Genomic DNA, 13,903 nt, shown 5'->3' with positions numbered 1-13,903 from the left:
ATCACCAACTCCTGGAGTTCACCCAAACTCATGTCCATTGAGTCGGTGATGCCATCCAACCATCTCATCCTCTGTCATCCTCTTCTCCTCCTGCCTTCAATCTTTCCCAGAATCAGGGTCTTTTCAAATGAGTCAGTTCTTCACATGAGGTGGCCAAAGTATTGGAGTTTCAGCTTCAACATCAGCCCTTCCAATGAACACCCAGGACTCATCTCCTTTAGAATGGACTGGTTGGATCTCCTTGCAGTTCCAAGGGACTCTCAAGAGTCTTCTCCAACATCACAGCAAAAGCATCAATTCTTCGGCGCTCAGATTTCTTTATAGTCCAACTCTCACATCCATACATGACTATTGGAAAAACTATAGCCTCAACTAGATGGACCTTTGTTGACAAAGTAATGTCTCTGCTTTTTAATAAGCTATCTAGGTTGGTCATAACTTTCCTTCCAAGGAGTAAGGAACTTTTAATTTCATGGCTGCAATCACCATCTGCAGTGATTTTGGAGCCCAAAAAAATAAAGTCAGCCACTGTTTCCACTGTTTCCCCATCTATTTGTCATGAAATGATGGGACCAGATGCCATGATCTTAGTTTTCCAAATGTTGAGCTTTAAGCCAACTTTTTCACTCTCCTCTTTCACTTTCAAGAGGCTCTTTAGTTCTTCTTCACTTTCTGCCATAAAGGTGTATCATCTGCATATCTGAGGTTATTGATATTTCTCCTGGCAATCTTGATTCCAGCTTGTGCTTCCTCCAGCCCAGCGTTTCTCATGATGTATTCTGCATATAAGTTAAATAAGCAGGGTGACAATATACAGCCTTGACGTACTCCTTTTCCTATTTGGAACCAGTCTGTTGTTCTGTGTTCAGTTCTAACTGTTGCTTCCTGACCTGCATGCAGATTTCTCAGGACGCAGGTCAGGGGGTCTGGTATTCCCACCTCTTAAAGAATTTTCCATAGTTTGTTGTAATCCACACAAAGGCTTTGGCATAGTCAATAAAGCAGAAATAGATGTTTTTCTAGAACTCTCTTGCTTTTTCAATGATCCAGCAGATGTTGTCAATTTGATCTCTGGTTCCTCTGCCTTTTCTAAAACCAGCTTGAATATCTGGAAGTTCATAGTCAACGTATTGCTGAAGCCTGGCTTGGAGAATTTTGAGCATTACTTTACTAGCGTGTGAGATGAGTGCAATTGTGCAGTAGTTTAAGCATTCTTTGGGATTGCCTTTCTCAGGGATTGGAATGAAAACTGACCTTTTCCAGTCCTGTGGCCACTGTCGAGTTTTCCAAATTTGCTGACATATTGAGTGCCACCAGGGAAGCCCTCTGTCCTCTATTTTGATTGTGGTGGTAGTTACAAGACTGTAAGTTTGTTAAAACCTATAGACGGTACACTACAGGGGGTTAATATTAATATACATAAATTATGTGAATGTACAGTGTGTGGAAAACTTCCCGGGTACCAATCCTTGTGTCAAGAACTTTAGGAGTCTTTGTCTCTCTTGAGTCCCTTCACGGCCCATTGAAGTCGATGCCATTAAGCCCCATTTAGTAGAGAAGGAAATGGCAACCCACTTCAGTATTCTTGCCTGGAGAGTCCCATGGACAGAAGAGCCTGGCAGGCTATAGTCCATGGAGTTGCAAGAGTCGGACATGATTTAGCAACTAAACCACCACCACCATACCTGTATTACAAATACCATAAAGTAATAAAGAAAAACAACAAAACCAAACTCTTCAAAATAGTTACTACCTTCTTTTTTCTACTCTGCTTGCATAGGAAGGGTAAGGAGAATGTGAGGGTGGCTGAGGGTCTTTTTGGCCCCTGAGACTGGACTGCTGAATACTGTACTCCTTAATCTCTAGCCTCTCCAAGCATCAATCCATCCCTTTCACTGGGTCTAAAGATAACATCTGAAGTCCAGATCCACCTGAATGATCAACAGCATCTTCTTGCTGCTCTAGATTCTTTAGCATGACATTTAGGTGTCTTGTTTATATGGCCTGACCTGCTCACCTTCCAAGGCTCACCTCAGGCCCCTTCTCATCACCTGAGGACTCCATCATGCTAAAGGCCTTGGTATGTGCTGCGCTTAGTCACTCAGTTGTGTCTGACTCTTTGCAACCCCATGGACTGTAGCCCACCAGGTTTCTGTGTTCATAAGCTTTGGCAATCCTTAAATATGCCTGATACTTGCACGCTTCCTAACTTTACTCACACTCTTTTGCCTACAGTAGCCAACCCTGGCTCCATCTGATTAACCAATCCCTAGTCTCTTGCTTTTTTTTTTATTTTAAGTAGCTTATTTGTTCATTCAACAGATATTTATAAGTACCTACCAAATGACTGACCCTGGGAACACAAGCCATGAACCAGGGAAGTTTCTTGGACAACTCTAATCACAGTTAGAGCTTCCCTGGTGGCTCAGTGGTAAACAATCCATGTGCAATGCAGGAGACTAGGATTCAGTCCCTGGGTTGGGAATATGCCCTGGAGAAGGAAATGGCTACCCACTCCAGTATTCTTGCCTGGATAACTCCATGGACAGAAGAGCCAGGTGGGCTACAGTCTATGGGGTGGCAAGGTTGATTTAGACTAACAATAATCATGGTCAGTCACTTCCTCTCCTTTTCTCAGTAACTTGTTCATGTCAGTCTCACGGTGCTTGCTATACTATTATATAGTAAATTCCTTATGTGTGAGTCTGTGCTTCTTGAGGACAGGGATTCTATCTCATTTATCAGATGTAGAAGGACTCTATCAGTGGAAAGCTTATGGGGCTTGGTATCAATACACTCTCATTAAAATATCAGCTGCTTCACATCCTGATGGTCACCTCAGTGAGTGGTCACTTCTTTGAACTCAAGTTTCTTCATCTCTGAAATGTGACTAATAATACCTACTGACTAATAATTCTCACTATTGTGAGAATTCAATGGTGTATACACAGTATACAATAGCTGTTCAACAAGGGTAACTATTGTATTATCATATTACATTATATTATTAATATCCGCCATACACACGGCACACCTAAACACAGGAGGTGCCAAATAAACTTTCGTTGAGTGAATGGATAGTTAGAGAGTGCTTAGGAAACCCTCTCTGTACAATCCTTCTTATCTCACCTGGCTTCTTGTAAGTCACATAGATATAGAGGAAGAACTCGATGACATAGGTGATGACAGCTGCCCACCAGTTGATGACAAACATGACCGCACAGCACAAAACAGCTCCGAAGAGAGACACCCACATGTTGTAAATACCGTATGCAGGTCTCCATCCTGAAATTAAGAAAAAAATCTATGTGCACAAGAAAAATTTCCACACCATACCATCATACCACTGTGTATTTTTAGACTATAGGCAACACGTTTGTTTGTTTGTTTTTCCCCCTAGCATAAAAAATCAGAACTTTTCGATCAAGTTCCTAACTCTGTTATTAGTTTTCTGTCATCTTGGTCCCTGGCTTATGAAGGTGTAATCACACCAAAAAATAATGCTGTGAAATGTAGAAAATGTGTCACTTGTGGCCCCTCTACACTTCCTGCATTCCAGGATTTCTTCCCAAACAACGAAACCCTAAGCATCTGGTATCTATGTCATCAAGAGTTGAAAGGAGGCAGGAGAGATGGAAAGAGTGGGGGACAGCAGGGCAGTGGGGACACCTTAGTGGCTCAAGAAAGAGAAGGTTAAGATAATGGGCTTTTTCCTGTGGAGAAGGCAGAGCAGCCATCAAATGTCATCCGCTACTTCATGCTAGCTCTTCTTTCACCCTAAGAGGATCATGCTTGCCCTTTCAGAAATAATAATCTACGGCAAAAGAGGGAGACATGTTTCTGCAGTGGCTTTTTAAACCTGATACACTAATATATCATGCATTTTGCAATGAATATATACAGTGAGAAATATTTTAGTACATGCATGGGGGTTTACTGTGTTCTATTAGTTCCCTGAATTGAAAGAAGCTAGGAGACAGTATGATCAGGGTAAAGAAGCTGTGACTTGAAGGGCACATTTGGTCTGTGGATAAAGAATCCACCTGCCAATGAAGAAGACGCAGGAGATGCAGGTTTGTTCCCTGGGTTGAGAAGATCCCCTGGAGAAGGAAATGGCAACCCACTCCAGTATTCTTGCCTGGGAAATCTCAAGGACAGAGAAGCCTTGCAGGCTATGGCTCCTGGGATCACAAATAGTCGGACATGACTGAGTGTGCGCGCACACACACACAAAGTATAGTTTTAAATTTGGAGTTGCCAAAATACAACAGAACTTTCTGTCTTCAGAAGCAATTTCCAAAATAGCCACAAGATGGAAATCACACTACAAGAACGTCACTGGAAATGCCTTTATTTTTCTCCGAGTCTGTCTATATGTGTGTGTTTGTGTATCAGAGAGAGAAAGGGACAGAGGAGAAAGAGAGGGAAGGAGAGAGAGAGTCATCTTTTGGGTTTGGTATTCATGTTATCTCTGTGCTTTTCTAGTCTTCCCCTTTTCTCTCTTCCTCTTTTCCTCATTTCTTTCCATTCTTACCCCTGCCAACCTCTATTACTTCACTGTGGTTTTAAAAAAAGGAACACACCACGGCATGGAAGCACACATTTCTATGATCTGTCATCTTCACTGACTAGAACCTTCTGTTCTTGGCTTAAAACAAGGAAACAAAACAGAAACAAAAATTCTGTAATCTTCTGGAGCTTAGTGGCCTTAAGTAGATGAAGGCTCCCCTTCCACCTGTATTTTGGCAGGAGGTTTTCCAAAGGATGTTTGAGTTCCTGGAAGACCCTAAAAAGTGAAGATGTGCTTATATCCTTAACAAAAGTCCTTGTAGTGAAGAATTACTCTCTTCTGATGGAAAGGCGAAGAAAGTCTAATGGCCAGTGGAAGCAAAGAAGAGGTGAGAGGTGACAAAGATAGGGGGAGGTTCTTTGGTGTGAAATTTCACACCATTTTAAACAACAGTCTGAGGAGTGCAGGGGTGTCACCAGCTTCAGCGTGAATCTGCATTGACTGCACTCAGCAGGTAATTATGGGAACTACTCATCCTTCTCTTCTGCACCATGGGCAGAAAGCAAACTGACAGTAAGAAAGTTTCAAATATATACATTCATTCCACTTCTGTGGTCACTTTCACCCTGGAAATAAATAGTGGTGTTTTTCTACTGCTGCAATAAATGTGGTTTCTCTTGCAATGAATAATTTATTGCCACAGGAGAAAATTGACTTTACGGTTGGTCAAAAAGGCCATTGCTCAAACGATTCCTTTTCTATTTCAGAAGTCACCCCCCAACTTACCAAAAGAAAAAGTGAATTACACTGCCCACTAGGATATAAGGAAACATATAAACACAGATTCAGCGCTTTTCACTGACTTATTTCATCTTGTTGAGACGAACGAAGTTGTTTGCTTAGGTTTATTTTAGTTTTGAAATGTCAACTTACCTGGAGATTTGGCATAAGAGGCATGAAAGCAGGAGAAATTAATAAGTGCATATGAGGCCAGGAAAAAGTTGGAGATGATGGGAGCGATGGTGTTCAGTTCCGCTGTGAAGGAAGCAGAATTGAGTATGTACATATGAGTGATGAGACTAGGGGCTGAACAGCTGTTACAGTCTGGAAGCTTGACTTTATTTGGAAATTGAAACCGTAGCTAGCATCTGTCAAAGTTTAAGAAGTTTGTAACTTTTCTTTGGTCTGCACTCATTTGAAATGTATTTTCAGCCAAAGTTTCCATAAAGTAAGAAACAAGAAAACTCACCAATAAAATAGACAATCAAGATCTTTACCCACAGAAAATTCAAGTGGAAGTGGATAGAAAGTTTGGAAACCAGAAAGATGACAAAATTCCCTGTAGCTCTTGCAGAAGTACCAAATCCAGGACTCTTTATCTGCTTTGTGTATCATCAAAGGGTTTCCTAAGTGCTTCAGTGTTAAAGAATCCACCTGCCAATGCAGGAGATGTGGATTTGATTCCTGGGTCAGGAAGATCCACTGGAGAAGGAAATGGCAACCCACACTGGTATTCTTGCTTGGGAAATCCCATGAACAGAAGAGCTTGGCGAGCTACAGTCCATGGGGTTGAAAAGAGTTGGACACAGCTTAGTGACTGAGCATGCATAGAATCAAAATGTTCTACAGGGTGACAGGTTAGTTAAATGCCTGTGCATCAGAACCATCTAACAGGATATATCTCTGCATATACCCAGCTTGCTCTCTCTGACTTTCAGAACTTTTGTTAGCCATTCCTACTTTTCTACATCTCTAGAGAGTTTTACCTCTGAAGGTTTGCCGAAAAAAAGTTTTACCTCAGTAGGTAAATATCCAGTATGGTTAAATCCTCGCTGGGATGTTTACTGTATGATATAAAAAATAATTTAGAGATGTTCTCATTTATCTGAAGATCAGACAGCTATCACCTTCAGTAAAGAAGATGCAGGTGGAAGCTGGGTGTGGCTGTAGGACATGAATGCCAGCAAGAAAGTAGGCAAAAATAGCTGCCACAAAGCTGGCACCATGAAGCTAATCTACTGGGTTCTGAAAGAGTGACTTTTAAGACTATTACTTAACATATACAATTTTTAAAATTTGGGGCTATTTGACCACTTAACTGAAGTCTAGGACAATAATTGAAGTCTTAAAGTTTAAATTATAATTCAAACATATATACACATAATTACTTTTTAATTTAATTTAAAAAATCTAACAAACATAGATTTACAAAAAAATAAACCAAAAAGTAATTGTGTGTAGACATGGAGAGTCATGTGTTCCCCTCTTCAACCTTGTGAAAATCTTATGAGGATGAATGAATTATGGTCACTTCCTGAGTTTATGGGATGAGGAGAAGCCCTCGTTGTCTGGCACTACTGCTGAATCTGACTGCCTATCTGTGCATAGTTACTATCATCCTTGCCTTCTGCTCACCTGCAATGTGGTACCTTAAGGAGGAGTGAGGAATGTGCAGGCTAACTTTGAGGCGTTGTGCCTCTCCGAGATTATGTAGCTGTTTCTATATTGCTTAGGGAGAAAGAGCCGAGGTAAGTGGTTCTCAAACGTTAGTGGTCTAGGAATTTTGGGAGCTTGTAAAAATTCAGGTTCTTTATCATCAGAGATTCTAGCTGTGGGATTGGGTGTGACCAATCCACAATTTTCCACATCCACAGGTGACCACATTCTGTGGTCAATGGACCAATTTTGAGAATAGACCTTTCAGCTCTCTTGCTGGCGGCCAGGAGATGTAAGGACAGGTGGCAGCTGGAGGCAACGTGGGATTAGACAGTGTCAGGCAGGTCAGAGGAAGGAGTCAGTTGCATTTGGTTGGATGGATTTCCAGCATTCAGATTCAAAGAAGAGATTAAAGTACGAAGCCCACCTCAAGTCCTCCAAGGCCCTCCACACACAAGGATTTCTCATTTCCTTCTTAGATTGCAATATTCCCAAATGCAGTATTAGACATAAAACAGATAATTTCTCAAGGTCACAGGAAAACCCTATGAGTAATCAGAAGAACTTGTTGGCTTTCAGTAAGAACAAGAAAACTACAAACCAATAAGAATGAACGCCATGGCTATAACAAAAGTGAGAAAGTATCCTCTCAGGGGCTCATTGTTCTTCCCATACCCCTTTGCAAAGAACTGCAGAGCTTTGTAGATGTTGTCCTTGCACAGAGCCTAATGGAAAAGAGGAGAAATTCATCATTTATATCCATGCACAGTCATTTTCCCTGGGCTATTCAAACAAGAATATTTGGGGAAGAGACGAAGTGATACACAATATGAAGCACAAGTTAACACTGCAGTTTATCATTCTTTATATTTGAATCGATCTTGACTATGTGGCAGACATAGCGTTGGAGCCAGATGCAAACATTAAACTGTTTCAGAAAGTGATGGAAAATGATCACCAGTGAGAGTGGATATCTCAGGGGGAGGGAGAAGCACGTGTTCTTATGCCTATGTCACCTGGAACACTTTGGGCGCGCTGACGAGGGAGGCCAGGGCCGAGGAGAGTGTTGCAGAGAAGATCCCAGCAGTGATGAGGGGGCCAAACCCTGACACCATGCTCATGACCTTGAGGAGAGAGGTCCAGGTAAGGAGACTGACTCATCCAACAGAGTGAAAACAAAAGTTTAAGCCAAATTTTAATGCAAATGCTTCCCTTTCCACTTTCTGGGGTTTGGAATCTCTTTTGTAAGCTAATTGCTTCTAATCAGATGTTTTTCCCCCTGCTTCATTCTGAGTTCTTAATAGTTGTTTTTTCAAAATGGAAATGCCTTTGTTGTTGCTGTTTTTGGATAAAAGGAACAAATGCTCACCACAATATGTCCAGAAGATACTGGAAAGAATAAACAAGGAAATGATTTCAAGGATTTTGATATTTTTCCCCTCTGTCCTTTCTGGGCATCTGTTTCTTGGTCAATGGGAAACTCTATCCAGCAGAAAGTGGTATTTTAATAAAGTCTAGGGAGGGACTCAGCTGTTTACCAATCTTTTTAAAAGGCATTAGCCTTTCTTTTTCTTCCTGCACATAGAAGCTTTTCAAATTTTTGCTTTTCCTGTGCTCATTAAACATAATTTTAGGTCTGAGACATGATGAGATTCTATCAATTTAAGTCATATTTGTAATAATGACTTTGGCTGAGTTAATTTCTCTTTGTTGGTTGTTAAAATAGATGAATGAAGCCTTCACAACAAATTTGTTTCTCCTTCTGCTCACCAGTCATTCAAGCAAATTAATATGTTTTAAGTTCCATAGTCTCCCCAACTTCCCTGGTTCCTTCCCCCCCTCACTCTCCTCCCCCTTCTGCCACTCACAATTCCCCTCTTGGCCTTGTCCTCCACACACTCCAGGTCCATCACAGAGGCTTTTCCTGAGTGAAGCCCAGGCATGAAATGCATTCCAAGTGCTAACTAATCGAAGTCTCTCCATCTGCCCACCAGGAAATCTTACACGATTGATTGGAAGATGCATAATGGCGGGTGGTAATCTTTCCCTGGGTGATGCAATTCATACAACTGCCTGTTCTCCGACCACCAGAGTGAGTGTAACCACATAATGAATGCCTAGAGGACTCCCTTTCCTCCCACACAAATTATTCCTTGCTGAATTCGAATCAGTCAATAACCAATCTGTTAGAGAGTCAGAAGTTTCATTACACATGATGTTCTAAAAAATGGAAGCGATAGCGGTACACATTATTAATTTTTGAAGTTCAAACCTGGAAATTGTTCATCAGCCCATACTGACACGGCTCATGTTGACATCTTGAGAAGTCATAGCCTAACCCACAGGCTGCTGAACCATTGCAGTTCATCCCAGAAACGATGGTGTCATTCACACTCCCAGTGGCATCTCGGACCACACAAGCCCCTGGGAAAATAACAAGTTTGTCATTTCTTTACTTGAAGGGTTCAGATATCCCCCAATGACTCATGTGGTAAAGAATCTTCCTGCAATGCAGGAGACTCAGGAGATGTGGGTTCAACCCTGGGTTGGGAAGATCCTCTAGAGGAGGAAATGGCAGCCCACTCCAGTTTTGTTGCCTGGAAAATTCCATGGTGAGAGAAGCCTGGTGGGCTAACTGTCCATAGGGTCACAAAGGGTCAGACACGACTGAATATGCACACATGTTTTTCTTCTGAAAACATACTTAGTTTACTTTGACCTATCCTGTCTTCATGGTCAATATTTCCTCTGATGTGATACCCGAAAGTTCCCATCTTCTGAGGCCTGGGAGCAGCCCCTATCTCTAAGGTGTCCTTGGGTGGTTGAACTCCTAGCTTTCTGCCTGCCTCTGTAAGACGCTTGGGATTGAGGTTTCTTTCCTTTTTGAAAGGGCACATAGCACGTAATATTTATTCAATTCAGATTTCCAGGTTAATGCTACTGATTGGGAGCTTTCCAGATAGAAGGATTTATTTCCTCATCTGTGAGAGAAACAAGGGATGACATTATTGAATACTAGTAATTAAGAGAACTGAGCTCTTATTTTCAGCTAATGGTATTCTTTGTGTAATTTCTTTTTTTTTTTATTCTTTGTGTAATTTCTTAAACTATTATAATTGTACTTTTTATAAAATTTCAATGGTTTAAGTGATACAGAAAATATTTGGGGATAAAATGTTAAGATTTCATAGGTAATGCGTGCATGCATGCTAAGTCCCTTCAGTCACGTCTGACTCTGTGTGACCCCATGGACTATAGCCAGCCAGGCTCCTCCGTCCATGGGATTCTCCAGGCAAGAATACTGGAGTGTGTTGCCATATCCTCCTCCAGGGGATCTTCCTGACCTAGGGATCCAATCTGCTCTTATCTCTCCTGCATTGGCAGGTGGATTCTTTGCCACTAGAGCCACATGGGAAGCCCTTCCCAGGTGCTATGGTCAAATACTGCTATACCAAGTATTTATCTCAGTTTATTATTTTTGTACCTTTGAGTTAATTTCTGTTATTTTGTCTTACAAACATCCTATGAACATCTTTGTGCATACAATTTTTCTTCTGTAATTTGAAGTGTTTCTTTAGGATAGATACCTCAAAATGGAATTATGTATGTTTTAAAGATTCTTGACATATATATTTTAATTACTGATTTTTCTTATGAATTTTTCTTACTGTAATCTCTGCCATTATGTATTTGATAGGATTATTGAGAGATATGAATATAGCTGTGAAATATATATATAAACTTTTCTGAACTACTTGAAGGATAAATACTTTACAAACTAAATGCCAGTCAATGAAACTGTTCATTTTGCTTTTCAGTCTCCAGCCAGGTGAGTTCTCATTCCTTGCTAATTATTTTAAGAGACGTTCCAGTAATAGATACTAATGGGAACTCTCAATTATAGCCATGGAATTCATACTCTTTGAATCTAGGAAGGACTTAAAACTTACTGAATCCTTTAGTTGAAAGAGTCATTTAAAATGATCAGTGCAGGAACCCTTTCTATATAGCCCTGAGAAGTGGCCTACCAAATTCTACTTAGGTACTTGAAATTGTGAGTGTTGGTTGGATACTAAGCAGAACTATCCAGTCCAGATTTTATCTTTTTCACTGTTCATTTATGCTGAGCTGACTTTTAAAAATCTTGTGGTTTCACTTCTGCATAATCAAACTTCCCAAATTCCCATGAAGCCAAGCCATGAGCTATTATTTGCACTAATGACAGGCCAGGGACCCCCTGAATATCCTTTTCTCACCCTGAGAAAAATATGGAAACACAGGTTTTTCTACCCATCAGAACCAATAAACGAGAAGAAACTCTGAAATCAGGCCTATACCTTTATTCATCCCTTCCTTTTTACTTTGTAGGAGAAAGAAAAACCATTTGTGAAATTTAGGTAATTTCAATGTCATTTAAAAAGTATTGATTTCCTAAAACATTGGAATAATATCTCTTTATTTGTAACGAAACTTGACAATGTCACAGTAGAGTTAACGACATTATCCAATTTCTGGAAATAAGAGGCAGTGAGAGAAGAAAGAATCTAAGTTAATTGTTTTGCTTTTTTTCCCCCAAAGAATCCAACTCAGAACATATGTACTCTCTCAATTTCCTTTATAGTAAGCAGAGGACAACCAGAATGTCCCCTTTTAAATGGCCAGATGGGATTCCATAGTGGCCCAGCCTGGGGCTGTATTCATAAGTGTGCACAGAAAAATTTTCTTCTCTGAATGTCTCACATTCCTTCCCCTCCAATAATGGCATAAGCTGGAGGTGACCCCCAACCAGGAGGAGGTGTGGCTGCAGGCAGGAGGTGGAACAAAAGTCAGTTTAAGAACAGCAGGCAAATTCGCATATTTTCTGCTCACTGAGCAATGTTGGGGCTGGCCGCCCACACTGCTGGCAGCTGGGTCTTGTTCTGATTGCCTGCCGGTTGGTGACGGTGACATTTCCACATTAGGGACAGCAGTGCAAGGAGGAGTCACAGTCATTCATTCTATATCTTTCATACTTTCCTAAGGGTTTTGTCATGTTGTTTCTGTTTTCATTTGTTTTGTTCTGTTTTGGACTCTTATTCTGTCCCTCACCTGCCTCCTAAAGGCAGGGGAGGTGGTTGCTAGAAGTGGTGGCTTCCCTGGCCGTGGAATTATCACCTGCAGCAGCAAAAAAATCCATTTTTGTGTTCAGGTAGAATCAAAGTGCAGAGAAGGCAATGGCAACCCACTCCAGTACTCTTGCCTGGAAAATCCCATGGACGGAGGAGCCTGGAAGGCTGCAGTCCATGGGGTCGCAAAGGGTTGGACACGACTAAGCAACTTCACTTTCACGCATTGGAGAAGGAAATGGCAACCCACTCCAGTATTCTTGCCTGGAGAATCCCAGGGACAGGTGAGCCTGGTGGGCTGCCGTCTGTGGGGTCTCACAGAGTCGGACACGACTGAAGCGACTTAGGAGCAGCAGCAGCAGAATGAAAGTGAAAGTGAAGTTGCTCAGTCGTGTCCGACTCTGTGCGACCCCATGGACTGTAGCCTACCAGGCTCCTCTATCCATGGGATTTTCCAGGCAAGAATATTGGAGTGGGTTGCCATTGCCTTCTCCAGGAGATCTTCCTGACTCAGGGATTGAACCCGGGTCTCCTGCATTGTAGGCAGACGCTTTACCGTCTGAGCCTCCAGGGAAGTACCAGAGACACCTGTGGTTACACCTTAATTGCATTCAAACTCCTAGAGCACCCAACAAGGGAATTAAAATTGTTGTCTATTAAAAAATTTTCAACTTATGTTTCATGGAAAGCCATGAAACATAAAACTTGACATGAAAAGCAACTGGATCCCTTGTAATTCTGGCATTCTGACACCAGAGACACATGACTTACCCACGCAAATGGCGACTCCTATGTAGGCAACAGTGGTGATGAAGATGGCCAGCATGGTTCCTTTGGGGATGGCATCTTGGGGATCCTTTGAAAAAATAATGTAGAGGAACAAGGAGATAGAGTGGAATAAGAAACAGATATCACTTGAGTTAGTTCTGTATTTTCAAAATTTTAGGCTACCCTTCCTGGGGCAAGTTCTAAAGAGAAAAAAAGCAAATGGCAAAGTGCTGAGCTCCAGTTCTTTTTAGACAAAGACAAGGTATTTAGAGTGAAGAAAGAAATCTGTTGAACTTTGTGCTGAACAGAAGAGATCTGTAACTGACCAGGAGAGAGTTTTTACAGAAAAGTAGGCTAGTTAGTTTACTCACTAATACCTCTTCCTGTCCCTCCCCTTTATCTCCTGTGAATTTCATGCAGATATATCAGACCATAGAGTTCTGAGGGGGGAAGGGTAACAGATCAATATAACATAACAGTGTAACATATCTGACACATTGGCGGTATATCTCTGTGTGTATTTGTTTTGTACTAAGCGCAGAAAACTAAGATCATGGCGTCTGGTCCCATCACTTCATGGTAAATAGATAGGGAAACAGTGGAAACAGTGTCAGACTATTTTTTTGGGCTCCAAAATCACTGCATATGGTGATTGCAGCCATGAAATTAAAAGACACTTACTCCTTGGAAGAAAAGTGATGACTAACCTAGATAGCATATTAAAAAGCATAGACATTACTTTGCCAACAAAGGTCCATCTAGTCAAGGCTATGGTTTTTCCAGTGGTCATGTATGGATTGAGAGTTGGACTGTGAAGAAAGCTGAGCACTGAAAAATTGATGCTTTTGAGCTTGGTGTTGGAGAAGACTCTTGAGAGTCCCTTGGACTGCAAGGAGATCCAACCAGTCCATCCTGAAGGAGATCAGTCCTGGGTGTTCATTGGAAGGACTGATGCTGAAGCCGAAACTCCAATACTTGGCCACCTCATGCGAAGATTTGACTCATTGGAAAAGACCCTGATGCTGGGAGGGATTGGGGGCAGGAGGAGAAGGGGATGACAGAGGATGAGATGGCTGGATGACCT

General features: G+C 41.5%; 1 protein-coding gene across 4 annotated transcripts in view; it reads right to left on the bottom strand.

The window, feature by feature from the left end:
* The window catches only part of SLC12A1 (solute carrier family 12 member 1), an 88,498-nt gene that overhangs the window by 45,869 nt on the left and 28,726 nt on the right, over positions 1-13,903 (bottom strand). For all 4 annotated transcript variants that reach the window (XM_043920871.1, XM_043920874.1, XM_043920873.1 and 1 more), the window contains 6 exons: positions 12,823-12,907; positions 9,219-9,370; positions 7,963-8,070; positions 7,548-7,671; positions 5,444-5,545; positions 3,130-3,285 (listed from right to left, as the gene is read on the bottom strand). In XM_043920871.1, the coding sequence (XP_043776806.1) occupies positions 3,130-3,285; positions 5,444-5,545; positions 7,548-7,671; positions 7,963-8,070; positions 9,219-9,370; positions 12,823-12,907 (727 nt within the window). The remainder of the gene's footprint in view (positions 1-3,129; positions 3,286-5,443; positions 5,546-7,547; positions 7,672-7,962; positions 8,071-9,218; positions 9,371-12,822; positions 12,908-13,903) is intronic.

This window comes from Cervus elaphus, chromosome 12 (assembly GCF_910594005.1).
Source record: "Cervus elaphus chromosome 12, mCerEla1.1, whole genome shotgun sequence".
Lineage (NCBI taxonomy): Eukaryota > Metazoa > Chordata > Mammalia > Artiodactyla > Cervidae > Cervus > Cervus elaphus.
Note: the sequence above shows the minus strand (reverse complement) of the source record. Positions and strands in the feature narration are given on the sequence as shown.